This window comes from Podarcis vaucheri, assembly GCF_965113315.1.
Source record: "Podarcis vaucheri genome assembly, chromosome: 12".
Classification (NCBI taxonomy): domain Eukaryota; kingdom Metazoa; phylum Chordata; class Lepidosauria; order Squamata; family Lacertidae; genus Podarcis; species Podarcis vaucheri.
Genome location: NC_138750.1, coordinates 56638287 through 56661791, shown reverse-complemented (window position 1 = coordinate 56661791; position 23505 = coordinate 56638287). Strand labels below are relative to the sequence as shown.

At 45.8% G+C, this 23505-nt stretch overlaps 1 protein-coding gene across 4 annotated transcripts in view; it reads left to right on the top strand.

The window, feature by feature from the left end:
- The window catches only part of CRHR2 (corticotropin releasing hormone receptor 2), a 201264-nt gene that overhangs the window by 121949 nt on the left and 55810 nt on the right, over positions 1-23505 (top strand). For 3 of the 4 annotated variants that reach the window (XM_082192528.1, XM_082192530.1, XM_082192529.1), the window contains 2 exons: positions 10554-10639; positions 15046-15152. In XM_082192528.1, the coding sequence (XP_082048654.1) occupies positions 10554-10639; positions 15046-15152 (193 nt within the window). The remainder of the gene's footprint in view (positions 1-10553; positions 10640-15045; positions 15153-23505) is intronic. The other variant, XM_082192531.1, reaches the window with a different exon arrangement.

The following is a 23505-nucleotide window of genomic DNA, read 5'->3' as shown; positions in this document are numbered from 1 at the left end:
TAGTCCCACTTCACGGAACACAGTAACACAAACATCCTGTTTCCATCACTTCCCACTCTGTGGAGTCAAAACATATACCGTCTTGTGAAAGACAACAATCCCATGACTGCAATCATAGAGCAGGAATTCTAACAGAGTGGTGGGAGCTGCCTGCCCAGGGATGACACAGAAGATGATTTGGACCCTGGATCACGGTGGTGGGACACTGGGGAGCAGTCTGAGGAAGGGATGACCTGGGCGGTGCTAGAAGCAGGGGAGTTGAGTGATTAAGGAGGGTCAGAAGGAGGAGGACCTTCCAGGACAGGGTTAGAGGCTGAGAGTCGCAGTGTGAGCACAAACTCAGGTCGAGAGCATTCAGAGGTTGACCCCGCTACCCAGCAGCAGGACAGTCCCAGTCCTGCTGGCGCTCCTTCCCCTCTGATACCTTGATCAAGGAGAGTCCTGCACACTGCTGAGCAATAGGCCAGGCAGGTTCAGAGGCGGAGTCCATCCTCTTCGCCTTCTTCCAGAGCGAGAGGCTAGAGGGGGAACGGCAGGGCCAGTGGTCAGTTTCAGCAACATCTCTGCTGAATTAAGACAAACCAGAAGACTCTGCTGTGTTGTCCTTTTCTGTTAATAAAAGGCTAGCCGCATTCTGTGCCTCCTGTGCTCCCCTGCCCTGGGGATGACTTGGGCTAGCCCAGGGGTCTGCAACCTTTAAGACAAAAAGAGCCACTTGGACCCGTTTCTGAAGGGAAAAAAACCTGCGAGCCGCAAAACCATTGCGACATTTAAAACAAATATATCTCCGGAGCCGCGATCTGACAGCGGGCGGGAAGGTGACGTCGGGACAGTGCGTGACTAACGCATGCACCGCCCCCATGCGACGTCACAGCCAGTACAGCGCCTGCTACAGTGGGAAGTGTCGGGGCGCACAATGCGGCTCCTCCCCTCGCTAGTATCCGCCCCGGAGCCGTGGCAAAGGTGTAAAAGAGCCACATGCGGCTCCGGAGCCGTGGGTTGCAGACCCCTGGGCTAGCCTGACAGCCCCCTGACACATGGTCACATTGGCCAATCTGATGCCTGTAGGGAATCTGCAAGCACAAACAGTGCCGTATTTATGTATAAGCTAAACAAGCTATAGCTTAGGCCCCCCACTCACTTGGGGGCCCCCAAAAAAATTAAAGGGAAAAAAAACTGGATGTACATTTCCAAAATATAAGATAAAAAAGAACTAAAATAAAACCTACCTACAGCAACAGTGTTTTGTGTCGTGTAGGCTCCTGTGATGGAAGTAATGGGCCTGCTAGCCTGCTCTCTAAAATATCACTGCTTTGCTCCTTTCTCTATATAGGGTGCCTACATTCTACAAGTGCAAATGGCTTTAGATACCTATTAGGTCCATAAATTACCATATAGCATATATGCAACACAAAAAACAGTGAGAATTTGTTGTTGACAAAGGACAGCTTGACATGTAAAGGACCCCATTACCTTCAGTAGCTTAAAGGTAAAGGGACCCCTGACCATTAGGTCCAGTCATGACCGACTCTGGGGTTGCGGCGCTCATCTTGCTTTATTGGCCGAGGGCGTTGGCGTACAGCTTCCAGGTCATGTGGCCAGCAGGACTAAGCCACTTCTGGCGAACCAGAGCAGTGCACAGAAATGCCGTTTACCTTCCCGCCGGAGTGGTACCTATTTATCTACTTGCACTTTTACGTGCTTTCGAACTGCTAGGTTGGCAGGAGCAGGGACTGAGCAACGGGAGCTCACCCTGTTGCGGGGATTCGAACCGCCGAACTTCTGATCAGCAAGTCCTAGGCTCTGTGGTTTAACACACAGCGCCACCCGCGTCCCTCTATGGGATAAGGATAGATGGCAAGAATTCAGCAGAGACAGCATTTGCCACTCACCTGCATGAGGATACTGCGGAGCTTGAGTCCTGCTTACAAGCTTTCTACAAGTATCTGGTCAGCCACTGTGAAAACAGGGGGCGCAGCTAAATGGGCTGTTGCCCCATTGTTCTCTCTCTGGTCACGCAAAGTTGGCAGGTTTTTGAAACAATACGAAAGCTTGCCTGACCCGCTTGGCCAGAGGCAGAAGTGGGTAATCGCAAACGCTGATCTCTGTCTTGAACCGCCTTCATCACTCTGAGAAAAAAGAAAGTGCTATCTGCCTCTAGCTCAAGAAACTTCCTCTCCTCTGAATTTAAGCTAATCACCATAAAAATGAGATTGCAGAGGCTTCGCCATGAATATATTCATCAGCTAGAAAATGGATCCTTGATTTCCCCCCCTGCGTGGAAAATAATTTGAGCGAGTTGGATTGTAAGAATTTTTAAAAAAATAGATTACAAAATGGAACCTATCACTAGGAGGTGTTTTAAATAATTGTGGCAACTGAGTTGATTCAATTTTTTTCTCCTTGCAATTATCGTGTGTGTGTGTGTGTGTGTGTGTGTGTATACATATTTTGAGGTTCCCAATCTATTCCTGGTGCCAGAATATGATTCAGAATGAACTCCTGTCAAAACTATCTTTTACAACTGTCAGCAAACAAATCTAATATTCCAGAAAGCAATTTTAACGCAGTGCTTCTGACTGCGTTCAGCTGAAGAAAATGAATTTTCGGCTAAATCCTATCTCGACAAAATCCTCCGTTTAATCGCTTGGGAGCAGAGATGGAGGCTGGAAAATGCCAGGCGTCATTCAAATATTAAGTGCAGGAAAGGTGTGTACAGAATCACAAGGCAAAGAAAGGCACCCAGAATTATAGACACACACACACACCCGGAAAAAAAATCAATTCGGTCCAAAAGCGTCTGAAAACCATCTACTGTTTTCGCCGGCAATGCTGTGTGAATTTTGTTTTTATATTGTCGCAATATATATTGTCCCTTGATTGATAATAGAAGAAAGCATACCCTCCAGCATTTCTCTGATGAAAATAAGGACGTCCTATTCCATAATAATAATAATTTTATTGTTGCAGCCTTTAGAAGACATCTGAAAGCAGCCCTGTATAGGGAAGTTTCTTAATGTTTAATGTTTTACAGTGGTGCCCCGCAAGATGAATGCCTCGCAAGACGGAAAACTCGCTAGACGAAAGAGTTTTCCATTTTGGAGGTGCTTCGCAAAACGAATTTCCTATGGGCTTGCTTCGCAAGACAACAATGTCTTGCGAGTTCCTGCTGGTTTTTTTTCCCTTTTCCTCCCTTTTTCTAAGCCGCTAAGCCGCTTATCATCTGATCCGATCAGCAGATAAGCCGCTAAAAGCCGCTAATAGCGCTAATCCGCTAATCCGTCAATGGGCTTGCTTCGCAAGGCGAAAAAACCGCTAGACGAAGAGAATCACAGAACGGATTCTTTTCGTCTTGCGAGGCACCACTGTATTATGTTTTTATATATGTTGGAAGCCACCCAGAGTGGCTGGGGCAACCCAATCAGATGGACGGAGTATAAATATTACTTATTATTATTATTATTATTATTATTATTATTATTATTATTAAATATGACACCCCTATTTTCATTGGAGAAATGTTGGATGGTATGATTGCAGTGGGTTGGACTATGAAAGCAGAGCATAGTCAGCACACAATGCTGAAACCAGATGAGTCTTTGGCCTGAACTTGCAGACCTTTCTTATGTGCTTATGAAATGTACCCACATAAAAAGCACATTATTATTATTATTATTATTATTATTATTATTATTATTATTATTACTACTACTACTACTACTCCGCCTTTTTCCCTGACAGGGACTCAGTAACAGGGACTCAAAGTCTACAGATAAGAACTGCCAAAAACATAGGGGGGGAATTAAAAACAATGATAGAATTAAAACCAGTTCTTTTTTTTCTTTAAAAATAATAAATGTTTAGGGGTACTCATATTTTGACTCAAGAAAATCACAGTTCAAATCGGGGAAAATAAATACAGTAAATGGGCAAAAGTACAAAGATTTACAAAATGTTTCGGGGTCTGCGTCCCCCTGTGTGTCCCCCCCAGTGATTAGATCTATCTATTTATTTATCTGTCTGTCTGCCTGCCTGCTTATCTATCTAGCTGAGATTCGTAGATAACCCTCAGGGTCCCTTCCAACTCTATGTTTCTTTGAGTCTATATACCATACCAATAAATACTATAAAAACCTCATGGCACCAGCCCTTCCCTTAAAAACATCATCTTCCCAAAAGCCTGTTGGAACAACAAGGGGGAAGACAGCCTAGCTTCTCTAGGGAGGGAGTTCCAAAGTCTGGGAGCCACCACCAAGAAGACCCTCTCCCATGTTCCTATAAAATTCTATTATTTTTTTTATTCTTAATTGATTTTAGAATGAATTGATTTTGGAATGTATTTCAATTAGCTGATTGTGATTTTATGGAAACTGTGTTACTTTTACTGTTGTTAGTCGCTCTGAGCCCGGCTTTGGCTGGGAGGGTGGGATATAAATTGGCTGGGAGGGTGGGATATAAATTAAACTTATTATTATTATTATTATTATTATTATTATTATTATTATTATTATTATATTAAAAAGAATGCCTGTGAGGGTGGCGGAACCAAGAGAAGGTCCTCCCACTACGATCTCCAAACCCAGGCACCTTTGTATGAGGGGATGCCGTCTTTCAAATAGCTTGGACCTAAGCTGCCTTAGGCGACTTCACTTTGGAAATTGTTGTTGTTGTTTAGTCGTTTAGTCGTGTCCGACTATTTGTGACCCCATGGACCAGAGCACGCCAGACACTCCTGTCTTCCACTGCCTCCCGCAGTTTGGTCAAACTCATGCAGAACACTATCCAACCATCTCGTCCTCTGTCGTCCCCTTCTCCTTGTGCTCTCCATCTTTCCCAACATCAGGGTCTTTTCCAGGGAGTCTTCTCTTCTCATGAGGTGGCCAAAGTACTGGAGCCTCAGCTTCACAATCTGTCCTTCCTGTGAGCACTCAGGGCTGATTTCTTTCAGAATGGAGAGGTTTGATCTTCTTGCAGTCCATGGGACTCTCAAGAGTCTCCTCCAGCACCAGAATTCAGAAGCATCCATTCTTCGGCGATCAACCTTCTTTATGGTCCAGCTCTCACTTCCATACAACACTACAGGGAAAATGGCGCTTGTCAACTCCCTCGCTACCCCTCAGTTGGAGCTGGGAGGAAGGGCAAAAATAAAGGTCTTTTAATAAGCTCAGTAGCAATATCTGTTTGGCCCCTACTCAGCTGTTCACGAGCTGAAATTCTTCCCTCCCCGAGACTGCAAGACCCTGGACCTGGGGGTCCCTTCCAACTCTACAATTCTATGGTTCTATGATTCTTGACAAGTTGCATCATGTTTGCAACTGTGACCACTCCTGCGTTAGCAACTTCTGTGCCGTTAAGCAATCATAGAATCATAGAATCATAGAGTTGGAAGAGACCACAAGGGCCATCGAGTCCAACCCCCTGCCAAGCAGGAAACACCATCAGAGCACTCCTGACATATGGTTGTCAAGCCTCTGCTTAAAGACCTCCAAAGAAGGAGACTCCACCACACTCCTTGGCAGCAAATTCTACTGTCGAACAGCTCTTACTGTCAGGAAGTTCTTCCTAATGTTCAAGCCTGAATTCCCATTCCTGTGGGTGATCTGATACTCCCAACGGGAGGAGGCCGGCAAGGGAATTGGCAATCAATTTAGCAGAAAGGCTCTTGATGCTATTAGTTTGCTTTCAGAGAAATCAGTCAGGGGGAAACTTCAATATATCAGTGAGCAGAAGAAAACAATAACCTCCCACCCCCTTGCCTTCATTATCCAAATGACCGCAATTATTCAGTACAGCTTGTTCAAAGGCAAAGCAGATCAATGTTTGAAAGTTTTATTTTTGAAAAGAATAATGATGGCACAACTCTTATGGGAGCAGGAGAGTGTGTTCTGATTTATGGTGAGTGCGCTAAACAGAACTTTAAGTTTCTCTTTCTTTCTCCTGTAAAAAGATCTTAAATGGTCTGTTCTATTTTTTATGATAATTTTTTATTCATTTTCACACAATTTAACAAATTCAGTTCAGTTTCCATACAATATCCCCTTAGCATTTGACTTCCCAGCCTTATTTCCATGATGTTTCTCTTCAAATCCTTTAATCTACTGCCTAAAATGCAGTACAGTCATACCTCGGGTTACAGATGCTTCAGGTTGCGTTTTTTCGGGTTACGGACCCGCCAAAACTCGGTAGTGTCAGAACGGGTTACTTCTGGGTTTCGGCAGTCGCACATGCGCAGAAGCGCCAAATCGCGCTTTGCACATGCGCAGAAGCGCCAAATCGCAGCCTGCGCATGTGCAGACACGGCACTGTGGGTTGCGAACGCTGCGGGTTGCGAACGTGCCTCCCGCACAGATCACGTTTGCAACCCGAGCATTCACTATACTTATTTCTGTAACATAGGCCCCACATTACATTCCTTTATCATCTCAATCCCTTTGCCTATGCTTCCAGTCCTGCCAGAAATTTCATATGAATATAGAATTTTCTCAAATAATCCAAAAAAGGGTATCCAGTCTTCCACAAACATTTCATCTTTTGGGTCTCTTATATTTGCCTCTTTTTTAAAGGTAAAGGGACCCCTGACCATTAGGTCCAGTTGTGGCCAACTCTGGGGTTGCAGCGCTCATTTCACTTTATTGGCCGAGGGAGCTGGCGTACAACTTCCGGGTCATGTGGCCAGCATGACTAAGCCGCTTCTGGCGAACCAGAGCAGAGCACGGAAATGCTGTTTACCTTCCCGCCGGAGTGGTACCTATTTATCTACTTGCACTTTGACGGGCTTTCAAACTGCTAGGTTGGCAGGAGCAGGGACTGAGCAACAGGAACTCACCCCGTCGCGGGGATTCGAACCATTGATCTTCTGATCGACAAGTCCTAGGCTCTGTGGTTTAACCCACAGCACCACCCGCGTCCCTTATTTGTCCATCTCCAAATAGTCCAATATATTTAAAACCTACTACTCTTTTGTTGGAACATCTTCTTCTTTCCATTCTAGACCTCTCCTCTCTGCTTCAGTTTCACCGTGACGTTTACAGACCACTTAGTTTAAAAGAGGCATTGTGGCTATTCTGGGGTTGAGAGGACCTTGTTCTGAGAGGAATTCTGGGGAAAAGAAGGGGCAGCCACTAGCCAATCAGAGCAAAAAGCTCAGCTCCTTGGCGCTGGTCCGTATATGTGGAACTCCCACCCCACTGATAGACATTTCCCTCCCACAGATTCACTCTGAACCTTCAATAATTTGGAAGTAGAGTGGACCCTCCGGACATGAACTTAATTCTTTCCTGGGGTCCGTAAAGGTAAAGGGACCCCTGACCATTAGGTCCAGTCGTGACCGACTTTGGGGTTGCAGCACTTATCTTGCTTTATTGGCTGAGGGTGCCGGCGTACCGCTTCCGGGTCATGTGGCAAACATGACTAAGCCGCTTCTTGCAAACCAGAGCAGCGCACGGAAACGCCGTTTAACTTCCCGCCAGAGCAGTACCTATTTATCTATCTAGGTTTTTTCCTGTTTTCCTTAGAATCCTTTTATTTATTGCAACAAGAACATCTCCTTCAATAGCATTGACCTAACCTGGGGAGAAAACAGTAAATACCTGATGAAGAGAGCACAGCAGAGGTTATATTTTCTGAGAATCCTCCGGAAAAACAATCTCTCAAAGGACCCGTTGATGGCATTTCACCATTGTACTGTTGAGAGTGTATTAACTTATGGTCTGTGTGTGTGGTTTGGGAGCTGCATGGCCAGGGAAAAAACAATGCTGTTCAGGGTTGTAAAGACTGCGGAGAGAATAATTGGGTACACTCTTCCCACCTTGGATCAAATCTATGCTTCCAGGTGCCATAAGAAAGCTGCAGAGATAGTGCAGGATAGTGCGCACCCCGGAAATGATCTCTTTCAGCTTCTGCCTTCTGGAAGAAGGTACAGGATTATAAAGACTAGGACTAGCCACCTGAGAAACAGTTTCTATCCAAATGCGATTTTGGTTTTAAACACAGTGTTAGGTAGTCTCTATGGGCATATATTGCATTTAACTATGGGGTATCAGAGTTTCTAGGGGGTTAGCTGGGATAGCAGGCTTGTTGGTTTTTGAATGTCTGATGTAGATTTTTTCAATTTTGTTGTTCTGTATGGGACAATGACAATAAAGAGTATTGTATTGTATTGTATCGTATCGTATCGTATCGTATCGTATCGTATCGTATCGTCAGACTCATCTACATTAGCTTAGAAACAAAAAGCCCAGATATTATTCTCCACTTTCAGTTTTAATGGTTTTACATTATCACCCGTTTCAAGGCATATCTTCTTAGCACCCAGATTGATATCACACAAGTGTTATGCTGAGCTATGGAATGGTGTTTCAATCGCTCGTTTAAGGCGTTCTTTTTTGTTTGTTTATAGAATCATAGAAGTGTGCAGGAATCTTACATGGCTGGTGGCAAACCTCTACTTAAATGCATCCAAGGACAACAACAACAACAACAACAACAACAACAACAACAACAATAATAATAATAATAATAATAATTTATTTATACCCCACCCTTCCCAGTTCAGAAAACCAGGCTCAAGGCAGCTAACAACAAAATTAAAACACTTAATTGATGCAACAAAAAACAGCATAAAATACAGTATAAAACATGAATAACAATAAATTCAGAATTCAAAAATCAATTTAGGGGGGAAATCCATCCAATAAACATTAGTGAACACCAGGGCTAGCTGGCTAAATTAGTCCTATTTGGGCCAGCAAGGAGACGAGGGGAGAATTAGCTGTGGGATCCCAGAGCGGGTAATCTTCATAAAAAGGGGAGGGGGAGGGAAGGAAGGGGAATAAAAGATCAGGCTAAGTTCAAATTGAAAGCCAGGCAGAATAGCTCTGTCTTACAGGCCCTGTGGAAGGAAGTTAAATTCTGCAGGGCCCTGATCTCTTGGCACAGAGCATTCCACCAGGTCGGAGCCATCACTGAGAAGGCCCTGGCCCTGGTAGATATACGTGAACAGGGGGAGAGGGTTAATCCTTCCTTCCCCCAGCTGCAGCCTGCAAAAAACAAAAAGATTTGGAAAAGCCTACCTATTGGCTGGAACAGAAGACTTTTGTCAAGCCTAACTGCTGAGCTGGTGAGGGGCAGAGAGGAAGAGACTGTGGGCCATATCGGCTCTGCAGGCTGCCAGTTTCCCACCCCTGAGGCGAATTATTTGGGGAGGCCTTTGCCCTGAAAAGTAGCTGTCAGGGAACTGACATTGGAGCCAGAGGCGGAGGCAAGGCTCCCAAGTGATGCTGGAGAGGGGTCCAGCAGGGAGAGAGGCAGCTATCAGCTGGGGAAGGAAATCAGCGTAACACCAGGGATAAAGGGGGGCAGATGGGGGAATCGGCGAGGGGGCTCCAGGACTCTTCGCTGGACACCAGCGGGGAGAGCACGGGTCCTCCGCTACCCACGCCCACCCTGCGCAGAAGACTTCCGCGCAGGGAGAGTAGGAGGAGACTTGGCATCAAACAGCTTTTATGCTGGAAAAGGTTTAAGAAACGCCCACTGGCGGATTCTGCCAGCGACTGAACAGCCACGAAGTGTAGGGCTGTCCAGACAGAAAAGGTTTAACCAGGCAACATAGCCAGGAGAGGCGGCAACTTACGCACGAGCAACCCTTATTATTATTACAGTAGCGTATGGATATTTTACATAACTTAATAAATTCATTTGCTGCCTTACCTGCCTGAACAGGTGGGGGAGATTTCCCCCATGTAATACTACTACTACTAATAATAATAATGGATGGGGAGTGGGTGGCGCTGTGGTCTAAACCACTGAGCCTCTTGGGCTTGCTGATCAGAAGGTCAGTGGTTCGAATCCCCGCAACAGAGTGAGTTCCCGTTGCTCTGTCCCTGCTCCTGCCAACCTAGCACTTCGAAAGCATGCCAGTGCAAGTAGATAAATAGGTACCGCTGTGGCGGGAAGGTAAAAGGCGCTTACATGCGCTCTGGTTTCTGTTAAGGTGTCCCGTGCACCAGAAGTGGTTTAGTCCTGCTGGCCACATGAGCTGTCTGCGGACAAACACCGGCTCCCTTGGCCTGAAAGCGAGATGAGCGCCGCAACCCCATTGTCGCCTTTGACTGGACTTAACCATCCAGGGGTCCTTTACCTTTTACTACTACTAATAATAATAATAATGTCATTGTTTGTTGTTGAAAACCAATGCCAAGCCTTTGGCTAGGAATCAACTTGATCCCCTCCCCCTCTTTCCTTTTTCCTTTCTCCTTCTGTGATGGAACTCCTTTTTGGGGACTTCCCTGGCTTTCTTCTGGCCCACGTAGGACCAGTTTGGATATTTGGCCTTGGTGAAGACTTGACGTTTTCATCCCCTAAAAACTTTTTGATTTGAGTTTCTACTGAAATGAGGCTGCATTTTAATGTTGTATTTTAGTCTTGTTTTTAAGTTGTATTTTAATCAATTGATTTTTTTACCTGAGCCCGGTCATGGCTGGGGAGGGCGGGGTATAAATAAAATTTATTATGATGGTGATTAATCTGATTTTGTTTCTGGTTTTTCCTGTCAGGAAATGTTTACCGAGAATGCATGGGGAACGGGACCTGGGCCTCCAAGGCCAACTACTCCCAGTGTGAGCCGATTCTGGTTGAAGAGGTCTGTATCTCTCTGGGCTTTCCGCATTCTTGTTGCATGAAGTTTGTCAGTTTTCGGAAAAAACCCGGCAAGCTCCCTGTCCTCTCCAACCCAAAGACTTGGGTTCCTCCTTCGCAATGCCTCAGGGGCAATTTCACACCTTAAGAACGTTGGTGGTCTCCACTCTGAAGCCATCTGAAGGCATCGCTATGCTTCCCATACTTGCAAGTACAATGACCACTCCTGCTCACAGTATGGAATACACTTGCAGCTCTCCCTCTTTGTGGCCATAGCTCAGTGGTAGAGCATGTGTTCTGTACCCAGAAAGTTCCAGGTTCAATCCCCAGGTAGGGCTGGGAAGGTATCCTTTTTATTTGCCCTAATGGACCACCCTCCATGGGTGATGTTTATGGTGGCTTCCCCTACCTGGAACCCTCCAAATGTTCTGGTCTAGTGGACAGTAGCAAGAGCACAATTTCAGCCAGCTTCCTTCAGGGGTTACCCTGATTTTCTAACACAGATTTTCTCCCCACCCCTTATCACATATAAAAATATGTAATAAATGTAATATGTAATAAAACTAATAAATAAGAACTACTACTACTGATATTATTATTATTATTGATTCAAAAGCTTTACTCACAAAACTTGTTCCAAAAACAGACACTAATAATAATTATTAATAATAATAATAATAATAATAATAATAATAATAATAATTTATTATTTATACCCCGCCCATCTGGCTAGGTTTCCCCAGCCACTCTGGGCGGCTTCCAACAAAACACTAAAATACAATAACCTGTTAAACATTAAAAGCTTCCCTAAACAGGGCTGCCTTCAGATGTCTTCTAAAAGTTTGGTAGTTATTTTTCTCTTTGACATCTGATGGGAGGGCGTTCCACAGGGCGGGTGCCACTACCAAGAAGGCCCTCTGCTTGGTTCCCTGTAATTTGGCTTCTCGTAGTGAGGGAACCGCCAGAAGGCCCTCGGCACTGGACCTCAGTGTCTGGGCAGAATGACGGAGGTGGAGACGCTCCTTCAGGTATACTGGACCGAGGCCGTTTAGGGCTTTAAAGGTCAGCACCAACACAAAGCAATCAATGATACATCCAGATAGTTGTATAGATCATACACTTGTCAAAGCATCAGTTCAGCTTCTTAAAAACATAACATAGCTATGATCAGGGCTAAAAACAAATCTCTGTCTCTCTCCTAGCCTGCATACCAGCCTAAGACTATATTCTCCTGAAGAGAGACCATTATCACATCCTTTGTTCTCTGTGGCTTTCAGAGAAAGACAGCTCCCTTCAAGATGGAGATTTGTGACTGAATAACCACTCACATGAGCTAAAGTTAAACAACACATAAGAGAGCAGGGCAGAGGTAAACCCTAAGCTGATTAGCACCCCTTTAGATGCTCAGAGAGCTCTCTAATTTAGCTCAATGGAAATTTCCAGTGTCAAACCCTTAGCAAGACGCATAGAGAGCATATACAGAGTTGTTTCCATTTCAGTGTACAATTAAACTGTTATACTTAACACCCCTCGCACAACTTTCTGCCGCTTTTTGCATCGGAAAAACAAACATGGGGGAGCTATGCCCAAACAGCTTCCTGTCACAGGGCTAGTCACATCTGATCAGTTTATGTTCAATACTTTCTGTCATGGGAGCACTGAAGACTCTCTCTCTTCTGCAGTCAGGAGCAGAAACATTCCCAGAAGTCCAGCTTGGTGTTTGAAAGGCATGAAGATATTTGTCTGGTAGTTCCTCATTGGTTTGCCAAAGTGCTTTATAAATATCAAAGCAGAGGAATATTCCCAAATGCCTGCTCAGATCTCAAATGAGAAAGAGAAGCAGGGAGGGGGGCTGGGTTTATGACCAAATACTTCCCCGTCATTCCAGTTTTGATTAAAGCTCCGATTTAGCTCGCTTCCAATGACCTTTTTCCTGCCGTTTGTTATTATTCATTTTTTAATCTCTATGGATGGAATATATTATTTTCTAGGCTGACCAGATGCAACCAGCCCATTTCCAAATGATAAAAGAGCGGGGGGGGGGTTCCCCCACTTTCCTCTCCAAACTGGGCTGAATACATAGGAGCCGACTCCTAGGGGCCAAGGTCCCTTCAGTTCCCCCCAATAAAATATTTGATGGCCTCCTCCAAAGTTAATGGGCATTGCTATTCAAATGTTGTGTGCATGCCTCATTTTGTTGTGGGGCATGGCTCACCTGCCGCCCCCCAAAAAAAATATTTTATTCAAGTTGGCACCCCTGGATGAATATTAACCGTTGAAGTCTCTGGTGAGCCAAACTAGGGTGTACTGGTCCCGAGGGCTAACCATGCGGCGAGGTCCAAGTCCAGTCCAAGGTCGAGGGTGCGGTATGGAGACTGTCCGTCAAAGCTGAAGCTGGGTCCAAGGCAGGGATTCGGGTGAGGTCAGGAACTCTGGCAGAAGAGCAGGACAGGGTGCCGGCAGGAACAGGCCACCAACAATGTTGCTCCCGCAACCTGGGACTGGCTGGCTTTTATCTCCTCCGAGGCATAGGGCGGCCCCAGTCCACAGGTGACTCACCTCTTCTGGCCTGGAGGCGAGCACTCCTCCTGTGGGAACTTACTTCCCTCCGCCTCTCTGCCCTGAGCCTCTGCAGCTCAGGAGAGGCTGGAGGGTTACCGGACCCAGAGGCAACCCCAGCTTCCCCTGACGGGGCTGAGAGTGGAGCACCTGCAGGCAATGGGTCCTCCATCACCTCAGGAGCCAGAGCAGACTCAGCTGATGCCTGCACCTGAGGATCCAGCACAGGTGAGGACCCTTCAGGCTCATGCCCCAGCCCCGGATCAGCTGGTTCTGGAGGGGGGGACATTCCTCAGGTTCAGCCTCCGAATCCGAATCCCAGGCAATCACATAGGGCCACATTCACACCATACACTATAATACTACTTTAAACCATCATGGCTTCCCTCCCCCCCAAAGGATCCTGGGAACTGTAATTTGCTAAGGAAGGGTGTGGAGAGTTGTTTGGAGATCCCCATTCCCCTCACAGAGCTATAGTTTCCCAAGCTCCCTGTGAAGAGGGATTGACAACTCTCAGCAACCCTTGGATTTTGGATTTTGGTTTTTGGATTTGATATCCCGCTTTATCACTACTTGAAGGAGTCTCAAATCGGCTAACATTCTCCTTTCCCATCCTCACCCACAACAAACACTCTGTGAGGTGAGTGGGGCTGAGAGACTTCAGAGAAGTGTGACTAGCCCAAGGTCACCCAGCAGCTGCATGTGGAGGAGAGCAGGGAATCGAACCCAGTTCACCAGATTGCAAGTCCACTGCTCTTAACCACTACACCACACTGGCTCTCAAACTACAGCTCCCAGGACACTTTGGGGAGAGCAGTGGTCAAGGATGATGGAGGCTGGAGTCCAGAAACAGCTGGAGACCCGAGTTTAAGAAACACTGGTATAAGGCAATGCAATCTTTCAGTTGGCCAAGCTGCATAGGGTGATATAGGTGGGTTACCACTTTCTCAACTGATTCGCCATATCTTAATGCGAAGGTGAAGGACCTCTGACCTTCGAGACCTTCAGCAGTAAACAGCAACTTGCATCATCTCAGGCCATTGATCATACTGGCTGGGACTTCTTTCTTTGGCTATCACTCATAGCTGAGTAAGATTGTCTTCCATAAACATAGTTTTAACAATGAGTCCGTAAGTGACTGTGGAGGCCAGTTCTGGATCCACACGTCCTTCCACAGTGGAGATATAGGTTACCAGGTGGGAGCTGATCATGGTGGAGTCTCCTTCTTTGGAGGTCTTTAAGCAGAGGCTTGACAACCATATGTCAGGAGTGCTCTGATGGTGTTTCCTGCTTGGCAGGGGGTTGGACTCGATGGCCCTTGTGGTCTCTTCCAACTCTATGATTCTGTGATTCTATGATTCTATGAGTTTGCCAAACGTACCTTCCTCTTAGCATGTTTCTTCCTTTCGTCCTGAGTTTGAGTGTCTTCAAAGCCCATGACACCTTTGGTAAAGGCTGTTCTCCAACTGGAGCACTCGCAGGCCAGTGATTCCCAGTTGTTGGTGTTTTTACTACATTTTTAAAGATTTGCCTTGAGAAAGTCTTAAAACCTTTTTTGTTGACCACCAGCACTACGCTTTCCATTTTTAAGTTCAGAATAGAGTAGTTGCTTTGGAAGACGGTAACCAGGTATCCACACAACATGACCAGTCCAACGAAGTTGGTGTTGAAGAATCATTGCTTCGACACTGGTGATCTTTGCTTTTTCCACTGCTATTAGTTCGCCTGTCTTCCCAAGTGAGTCCAGCAATCTTTTAAGGGCCATAGGATGGGCCATCCTGCCTTGATTCAGGTCCATAGATTCAGACTGCTTTGCTCATGAGACCTCTCTTTCTGTTTTCTCACCCCCAGACGAAGCCTGCTCTCTATTACCAGGTTGCCATGATCATAAACTACCTGGGGCACTGCATTTCTGTAGGGGCGCTCATCATCGCCTTCCTGCTCTTCCTGTGCTTGAGGTGAGTAATCAGCCCTGGCTGTGCAGCTTGCAGACATGTTAGCAAACTCCCTTAAAGGTAAAGGAAAAGGGACCGCTGACCATTAGGTCCAGTCATGGCCGACTCTGGGGTTGCGGCGCTCATCTCGCTTTATTGGCCAAGGGAGCCAGCATACAACTTCCAGGTCATGTGGCCAGCATGACGAAGCCGCTTCTGGCGAACCAGAGCAGCGCACGGAAACACCGTTTACCTTCCCGCCGGAGTGGTACCTATTTATCTATGTGCACTTTGATGTGCTTTCGAACTGCTAGGTTGGCAGGAGCAGGGACTGAGCAACGGGTGCTCACCCCGTCGCCGGGATTCAAACCGCCGACCTTCTGATCGGCAAGTCCTAGGTTCTGTGGTTTAACCCACAACGCTACCCGCATCCCTTACAAACTCGCTTAGCAAACTTTTTTCAACTGCAGACAGTCTCTGCAGCTACTATGGGGAAGACAGAAAGAAAAGCGGCTGTATATTTTGCAACTCCGCAACCCCACTGCACAAGCCTAGACATTAGTATGAAGTAGAAAAAATCCTTCAAAAAGTATCCCCTTTAGCTAACAGAAGACCATGCAAAACCCTCCTCAAGTAAGATCATTACAGCTTGCTATTCCCAGTTGTTGCCTTCCCCTCAGTTGCCTTGAAGGACTTCCAGGTCTGGTGAATGACAGGAGTTAAGGTTGGGGGCGTGGGGTGTTATTCTGTTCCTGAACCTATTGAATTCTCACTTTCTGCAACAATGCACAGCCATTCTCCAAAAATTTGCACTTTTCTGAATTTTGCAATGCAGTACCTCTTCAGCCAGGACTTTGGCTTGTTGACTTCTTCTAGCCCTTTTAAATGTGTTTGCGAGAGGGGGAGGTCTATTGATTTGTGGGTTTTGTTCTTGTTTTCATTGCACATTTTGTGTTTTTATATTGTATTTTATGTTGTGAACCACCCTGAGATCTGCAGATAAAGGCTGGTATTCAAATGTAATAAAATAATAATAATAATAAATACTCCAGTCAAGTAATGTGCACAAAATGCATTTAAGGGGGCAGAATGTGCATTAATAGGAATTAATAAAATCTCTTTGCAAATGCATTTTATTAGGGAAAATCCCTTTGCAAAATGGGCACATCAGGCAATCTCGCTAACCAAAATGTGCACGTTCAGAGAAATTTGCACCAAAATGCTGGTTCATTTTCATGAGGAACCTAAAAAATATATATACCGCAAACTCATGTGGAAATGTGAAGCAATGAACTAAAGGCTAGAAAAATGAGAAACCAAGAGAACTCAGTTTCACTCAACTCTGTCCTCTGGCTTCCTGCGAGAAGAACTGGAGTGGGGGAAGAGGATTAGTGCTGAACAACTTCATTCCTCTTTCTCTCCTGAGTCGCTTTGTCTGCTGATCTGCGGGGCAACAATAGCAGCTGCTCTGCCAACTGCTGATGAAGTGGAAAGAGACGAGTAAATGCCATTGCAAAAAAATACAAGCAGGCTGAAAAGTGGGAGGGCGGCTCCTGCAGAGAAGCTGTTTCTCAGTGATCCTTCATGTGGCGTAATATGCCTGGGGCGGGTTATGAACCGCCGGGGTGCTGCTGTCCTTGCAGAAAACATGACTCTTTTACACACACAGGGGCAGCAGCCAGGTTAGGACCTCGTTCTGCCCAGGTGGCCGACAGATGCCCTTTCATTCATCATCCTGCCAAATCCAAGCAGGAAGAACCAGCCCATTCAGCAGCAAAGGTTTCAGGCTAAGCAGGGCATGCAATGGCTGTGTGTTTCTTTCTGGCAGAAAGATAAAATCATCTGACAGATGTGGGGAACCTCAGGCTCATAGAATCATAGAATCATAGAGTTGGAATAGACCACAAGGGCCATCGAGTCCAACCCCCTGCCAAGCAGGAAACACCATCAGAGCACTCCTGACATATGGATGTCAAGCCTCTGCTTAAAGACCTCCAAAGTAGGAGACTCCACCACACTCCTTGGCAGCAAATTCCACTGTCAAACAGCTCTTACTGTCAGGAAGTTCTTCCTAATGTTTAGGTGGAATCTTTTTTCTTGTAGTTTGGATCCATTGCTCCGTGTCCGCTTCTCTGGAGCAGCAGAAAACAACCTTTCTCCCTCCTCTATATGACATCCTTTTATATATTTGAACATGGCTATCATATCACCCCTTAACCTCTTTTCCAGGCTAAACATGCCCAGCTCCCTTAGCCATTCCTCATAAGGCATCGTTTCCAGGCCTTTGACCATTTTGGTTGCCCTCCTGTGGACACGTTCCAGTTTGTCAGTGTCCTTCTTGAACTGTGTTGCGCAGAACTGGACACAGCAGCCCAATGCAAACCCCACCCCCTCTGTCTGCCCCCTCCCAAAGCTCTCCCTAGGCCACACCCCCTGCTCAGGCCACACCCCTTCTTCTGAGGCCACACCCTTCACCAGCACTGCTCCACAGCTGCCTTGGATGTGCTTTGGCTTGGGCAGATTGTGTCCTTGAAATGTGGCAAACTCTTTTGTTTGGAAGGATGGAGATAGTTGGGCTTTTGCCCCTGACTTCTCAGTACAGTCATACCTCATGTTACATTTGCTTCAGGTTGAGCGTTTTCAGGTTGCATCCCATGGTGACCTGGAAGTACCAGAAAGGGTTACTTCCGGGTTTCACCACTCAAGCATGCACAGACACACAAAATGACGTCACTCGCATGTGCAGAAGCAGCAAATAATGACACGCACATGCGCAGACAAGGGTTGCATTCTGCTCATGTTGTGAACGGGCCTCTGGAACAGATCCCGTTCACAACCAGAGGTACCACTGTAGCTGCTTAATGTCCACCGGGCTGCCAACATTCACAGGTGGCCTCCCCAAAGGATTCCCCCTAAGGACTGAAAAAGTTTCCCCACCATGTCAATAAAAGGCTACTTTGCAAGATGGCACATCAACATTCCAGCATGAAGGCTGCCAGGGTATGGCACACACCGATTACACATTGAGAGGCGCTTCTGAGGGGCTTGGGGACACTATTGTTTTAAGGAAAGCAAGGCTCCACACTGTTTGGTATACCTTTTGGGAGCAGATGGAGCTGTGGTCTAAACCACCAAGCCTCTTGGGCTTGCTGATCAGAAGGTCAGCGGTTCAAATCCACACAACGGGGTGAGCTTCCGTTCCTCTATCCCAGCTCCTGCCAACCTAGCAGTTTGAAAGGACACCAGTGTGAGTAGATAAATAGGTACCATTACAGCAGGAAGGTAAACGGTATTTCCATGCACTCTGGCACTTGTCCTGGCATCCTGTTATGCCAGAAGCGGTTTAGTCCTGCTGGCCACATGACCCGGAAAGCTGTTTGCAGACAAACACCGGCTCCCTCGGCCTGAAAGCGAGATGAGTGTCACACCTCATCGTCACCTTTGACTGGACTTAACTGTCCATGGGTCCTTTACCTTTACCTTTTTTTACCTTTATACATTCTGAAAGACATGGCACGAGAGGAGGAGGGATGGAGGAGGGAGGAAGAAAAAAGCAAACCCAGGCATCGTTTCTTAGTTGCACAGTTCTTGCAAGCGGCCTTTCTGGCACAGAGAGGCAAAGCAAACTCCCTCCCGCTGCTTCTTTTCCTGGACAATAGATGGAGTTGTTCTCTCCCTTGCCATGATGCTCTTCCTTTGAGGCAGGAATAGTGGTAGCCCTTGGTCTCCTTGATTGTAATGTCTTCTTCACCTCCAAATAACCATGTTCAGATGACAAGGAGTTCATTGCAGCAGTAGATTAGCATAGTGGACAATTGAGCCCCATTGATGTTGCCCCACTCTTTCCCTACCCCCTCTGGTCATGGATTCCTTTCTCTCTCTTTTTTGCCATACACCACAAATATAATTATGGCTACTGCAAGGATCAAGGAGACAGGTGGTCGGTTTCATTCATCCAAGCAGCCTGTCCACATCCTCAGAGGTAACAGCTTAGAACTGATCCCACACAACTTGACCAGACAGGACTCTAGCACTCTCCGGCCCTGGCCCTGCTCCCACAGTGGAATCTACCTCTTTCTGAATCTGAGCGACTTTATCTGCAAAAAAGAAAAAAGAAACTTTGCAAAATCATTGCAGGAGATCTTGGGGCCCTTACCGGGCCCTGGTGGTGCAGGTGGTTCTGTTAAATTGCGAACCACCTGAAAGAGTCCCTGCTGCTGTTTTCTGCAGATGCAACAGAGGTGGTGAAGAAGGTCGTCTTCGCCGTTGCCATCGCCACTTGGCAGGCTCAATGTTGAGCTTTAACCTGTGTCCGGTTAGATTCAGAATGAGTTTTCCACCACCAGCGCTCTAGCCGTTTCAGCAATTGTTTCATTTCCCTCAGCTCTGGGGAAAATCATAGTGCTGTCCGGTCTCCATGCAATCAAAGAGGGCGCTTCGGAGCCAGACAGTCAGTAGCCCTGATTAACTCCGCATTCCGGCGGGCCACCAGGGAATCAGCTGAAAGGCCATCAACATGGGATAAAGCATCCCCTACCACTCTCTGGAAGGGACGCGGGTGGTGCTGTGGGTTAAACCACAGAGCCTAGGACTTGCCGATCAGAAGATCAGCGGTTCGAATCCCCGTGACGGGGTGAGTGCCCATTGCTTGGTCCCTGCTCCTGCCAACCTAGCAGTTCAAAAGCACGTCAAAGTGCAAGTAGATCAATAGGTGCCACTCCGGCGGGAAGGTAAACGGCGTTTCCGTGTGCTGCTCTGGTTCACCAGAAGCGGCTTAGTCATGCTGGCCACATGACCCGGAAGCTGTACGCCGGCTCCCTTGGCCAATAAAGTGAGATGAGCGCCGCAACCCCAGAGTCGGTCACGACTGGACCTAATGGTCAGGGGTCCCTTTACCTTTACCTTACCACTTTCTGGAAACCATTTGGATCCATTAAGTGGCGGGGGTGGACCATGAAGTGACTGCTAATACAACTGATTTACACTGGTGGCATAATGACAGCAAGTGAGATGTGCAACGAAATCTGCAGCAGGAGTGTTGCCACTCGGGATTTCTCCCTCCTTCAAGAATGCTGTGAGGAGCTTAAGCCATTCTGCTCCTATTTTTTTGTTTTCCGGCAGACTCGAAATTCTGTGGCTGCGGAATATCCTCAGTCCTCATTGGGCTCTTTGGGGTTTCGCCACCATCCTCTCTTTAGGTTTGTTTGTCTGTTTGTCCCTTTTGGCTCTGTTTCCGTTGGCACACACCACCTGTGTTTTGCGATTAGAAGGAGCAATGCTAAAATCGCTGTTGGGTATGGATGGATGTCAGAAAGCTAATGCTTTGCACAGCCATTTTGAACTTGTTCTGGGAGATGCAGGGGTTTCTCAAAAAAATAGCAGTCACTGTGGGCAAAGATCCCTGAAAGATTGGGGCAAGTTGCAACCGGTCAAAGTAGGGTGACAGTGTTGTCTAGTATAAGGCAGATTTATATGTTCATAGGAAGCCAAACTTCCCCACCCTTGCTGGAGGAATTTCTGCTTGTTGGATGGAGAATTCAGATTTACAACAGCTGTTGCAGGCTGCGGATGAATATCTGCTCTGTGTAGCTTAATGTTTTTTAAAAAATAAAATCCCTGTATATTACAGCTTGCACAGCAAGGCCAAACTTGTTCTCTGGAAGGTTAAAAGTACACGGGACACGTTTTGCACAGGAGTTTTTGCACAGGAGGGTCAAAGGTTCATCCTGGGAACCTGGAGATTAAGATTAAGAAATTGTCCCATTTTCTGTGGATTGTTTTTTTTATGGGCACTGTTTAGAAATGCAATTAAATTGAGTTCTATAGAAATGTCAGGAAGGAAGGAAGGAAGGAAGGAAGGAAGGAAGGAAGGAAGGAAGGAAGGGGAAAGAAATTACAATGTTTTAACTCTACAGTCGTTTCTTCAGAATCTGTTTATGTTGCTGCTTTACTAAATATAAAAGCACAATTTGTGGAGGGTTGGGGTTGGGGGGAAAAGATGTTTTGAAGTCCCACTGTATACCTTGCAGCTAAGCACCACAATTCTCTAGCCAGTATTGGGATTGGGTTGGGCCTAAAGTGCAAGTAGATAAATAGGTACCGCTCCAGTGGGAAGGTAAACAGCGTTTCCATGTGCTGCTCTGGTTCACCAGAAGCGGCTTAGTCATGCTGGCCACATGACCCGGAAGCTGTACGCCGGCTCCCTCGGCCAATAAAGCGAGATGAGCGCCGCAACCCCAGAGTCGGTCACGACTGGACCTATTGGTCAGGGGTTCCTTTACCTTTACCTTTACCAGGGTGGATTCATATCTTGAAGCTCAGAAAAAAATCCTTGAGACTTCATTCTGTCTCTCTCAAATTCAGTGTTCCATACAGAGCTCCTAATATTGATTCTGGCTCTGCGGAATCCGCACAACCTTTCGCCAGCCTTGTGTGTGCCAAAAACTTTTCTGCCTTTTGGGGTCTGTCTTTTAACAAAATCCATTTGAGCTTTGTACCGTATAAGGAAATCTACAATCTAATCTGTTTCAGTATCATGTCTTTCCCCTGTAAAGCAGAGAAAACTGTACAATAAGGAATCCACCAGTTTCTTGAAAGGTTATCAGGAGTTCCTTGTGTTGGCTTTTTGCAGTATAGTAACGCTGCAGAGAGCTTGCTGGGGAGATCATGCATTAAAAAGAAAGGACTCAAAAAGTACTTAAAGGTTTTAATAAGAAAAACAAAAACTCCATTTACACTAAATACGTCAACAAACCAAACCAAACCAGACCCAACCACCAACCCATCCCCCAGGGTAATGGGAGAGCCAGGTGCTGCTCCTTATATACTCTACCCAAATGCTGACACGCCTTAATCAAATACAACTCAGCAGCACCTGCTATGTTTCACAGCTGTAAAGCTGGGTCTCGTTATCTTGCTCTGGCCCTTGCTCCGGCCCCTTAAAGACATACACATGGAGTGGAACAATGATGAACCTTTACATTTAAAGAAACCATTCAACATATCCCCTGCAGTTCATCATTGTGGAACAAAAACATAAAGCATACTTTGTACATGTTTTTCATGTGTAACCTTTGGAAGTGCTTTAGTAAAAATATCTGCAATTTGATTGTCACCTGGAACATATTTAAATATAACCATTTCATCAGCAATTAGTTTCTTTACAAATTCTAAACGTAATCTTAAGACTCTAGTGCGCTGAGTATTGGTCTCTGAACACAGGATAGCAAGTCCACTCTGGGAATCAAGGTAAACTCTTACTGGTAGTGTTACTTGCATCTGTAGGTCTGCAAATATTTGCAGATACCATTCTACGTCACGAGTGGCCTGAACGCATGCACATAATTCACTCTCTGTTGTGGAGAGACAAATAATGGTTTGTGTCTGGGACTTCCATTCAAATGGACAACCGTTATAACAAAACACCATACCAGACACACCCCTGCAATTATTTTGTTCTACTGCATGAGATGCATCGCAGAAAATTTCAAAACCTTTGTCAATACTTGATGTAAATTGCAACCTATAATGTTTGGTATGTTTAAGGTACATTACCACTCTCTTAAGAGCAGAGAAACATTGCGTAGTGGGCTTTTCCACAAATTTTGCCAGAAAGTGAAAAGCATAAGTTATATCTGGTCTTGAGATTCTTTGAATGAAATTTAGCTTGCCTATAGCAGAACGATACAAAGTTTTGTTAGGAAATGGCTTATCTTCACCTGTAAAGGTGAAACCACACACCATAGGCGTTTCCTTCCCATTTGCATTTTCTAAACATAGCATTTCAACTAGATCATCAATTTTTGCAGTTTGATGAACCAGAAAAGATCCATTTTTGCCTTTCTCAATTTGCATGGATAAGTAATTTTTAGCTATGCCTAATTCCACCACATCAAATTTCTTCTGTAACTGTGAAACTACCTGTTCATATTCCTGTTTAGTTTTTGTAGAAATTAACACGTCATCTACATACACACATATTTTTGTTACAGAGTTTGCCCTTTCCTTTATAAACACACAATTGTCTGCCTTTCCTTGTGAAAAACCAATATCTAGCAATTCTTTTGCTAAAGTTTGGTGCCAATTCCTTCCACTTTGGTGCAGACCATAAAGGGATTTATTTAATTTGCATACCAAACCTTCAGCAGCGTCTATGCCTTCAGGGACACGCATAAAAATTTGTTCTTTTAAATCTGCAAACAAATATGCAGTTTTTATGTCTAGGTGATAAACAGAATGTCCACGTTGTGATGCATCTTTTAACAAAAGCTTAACTGTTTCATATTTTACACTTGGTGAATAGCACAAATCATAATCTTCGCCTGGAATTTGTTGAAAGCCCCTAGCAACTAGTCTTGCCTTGTACCTTACAACTTCA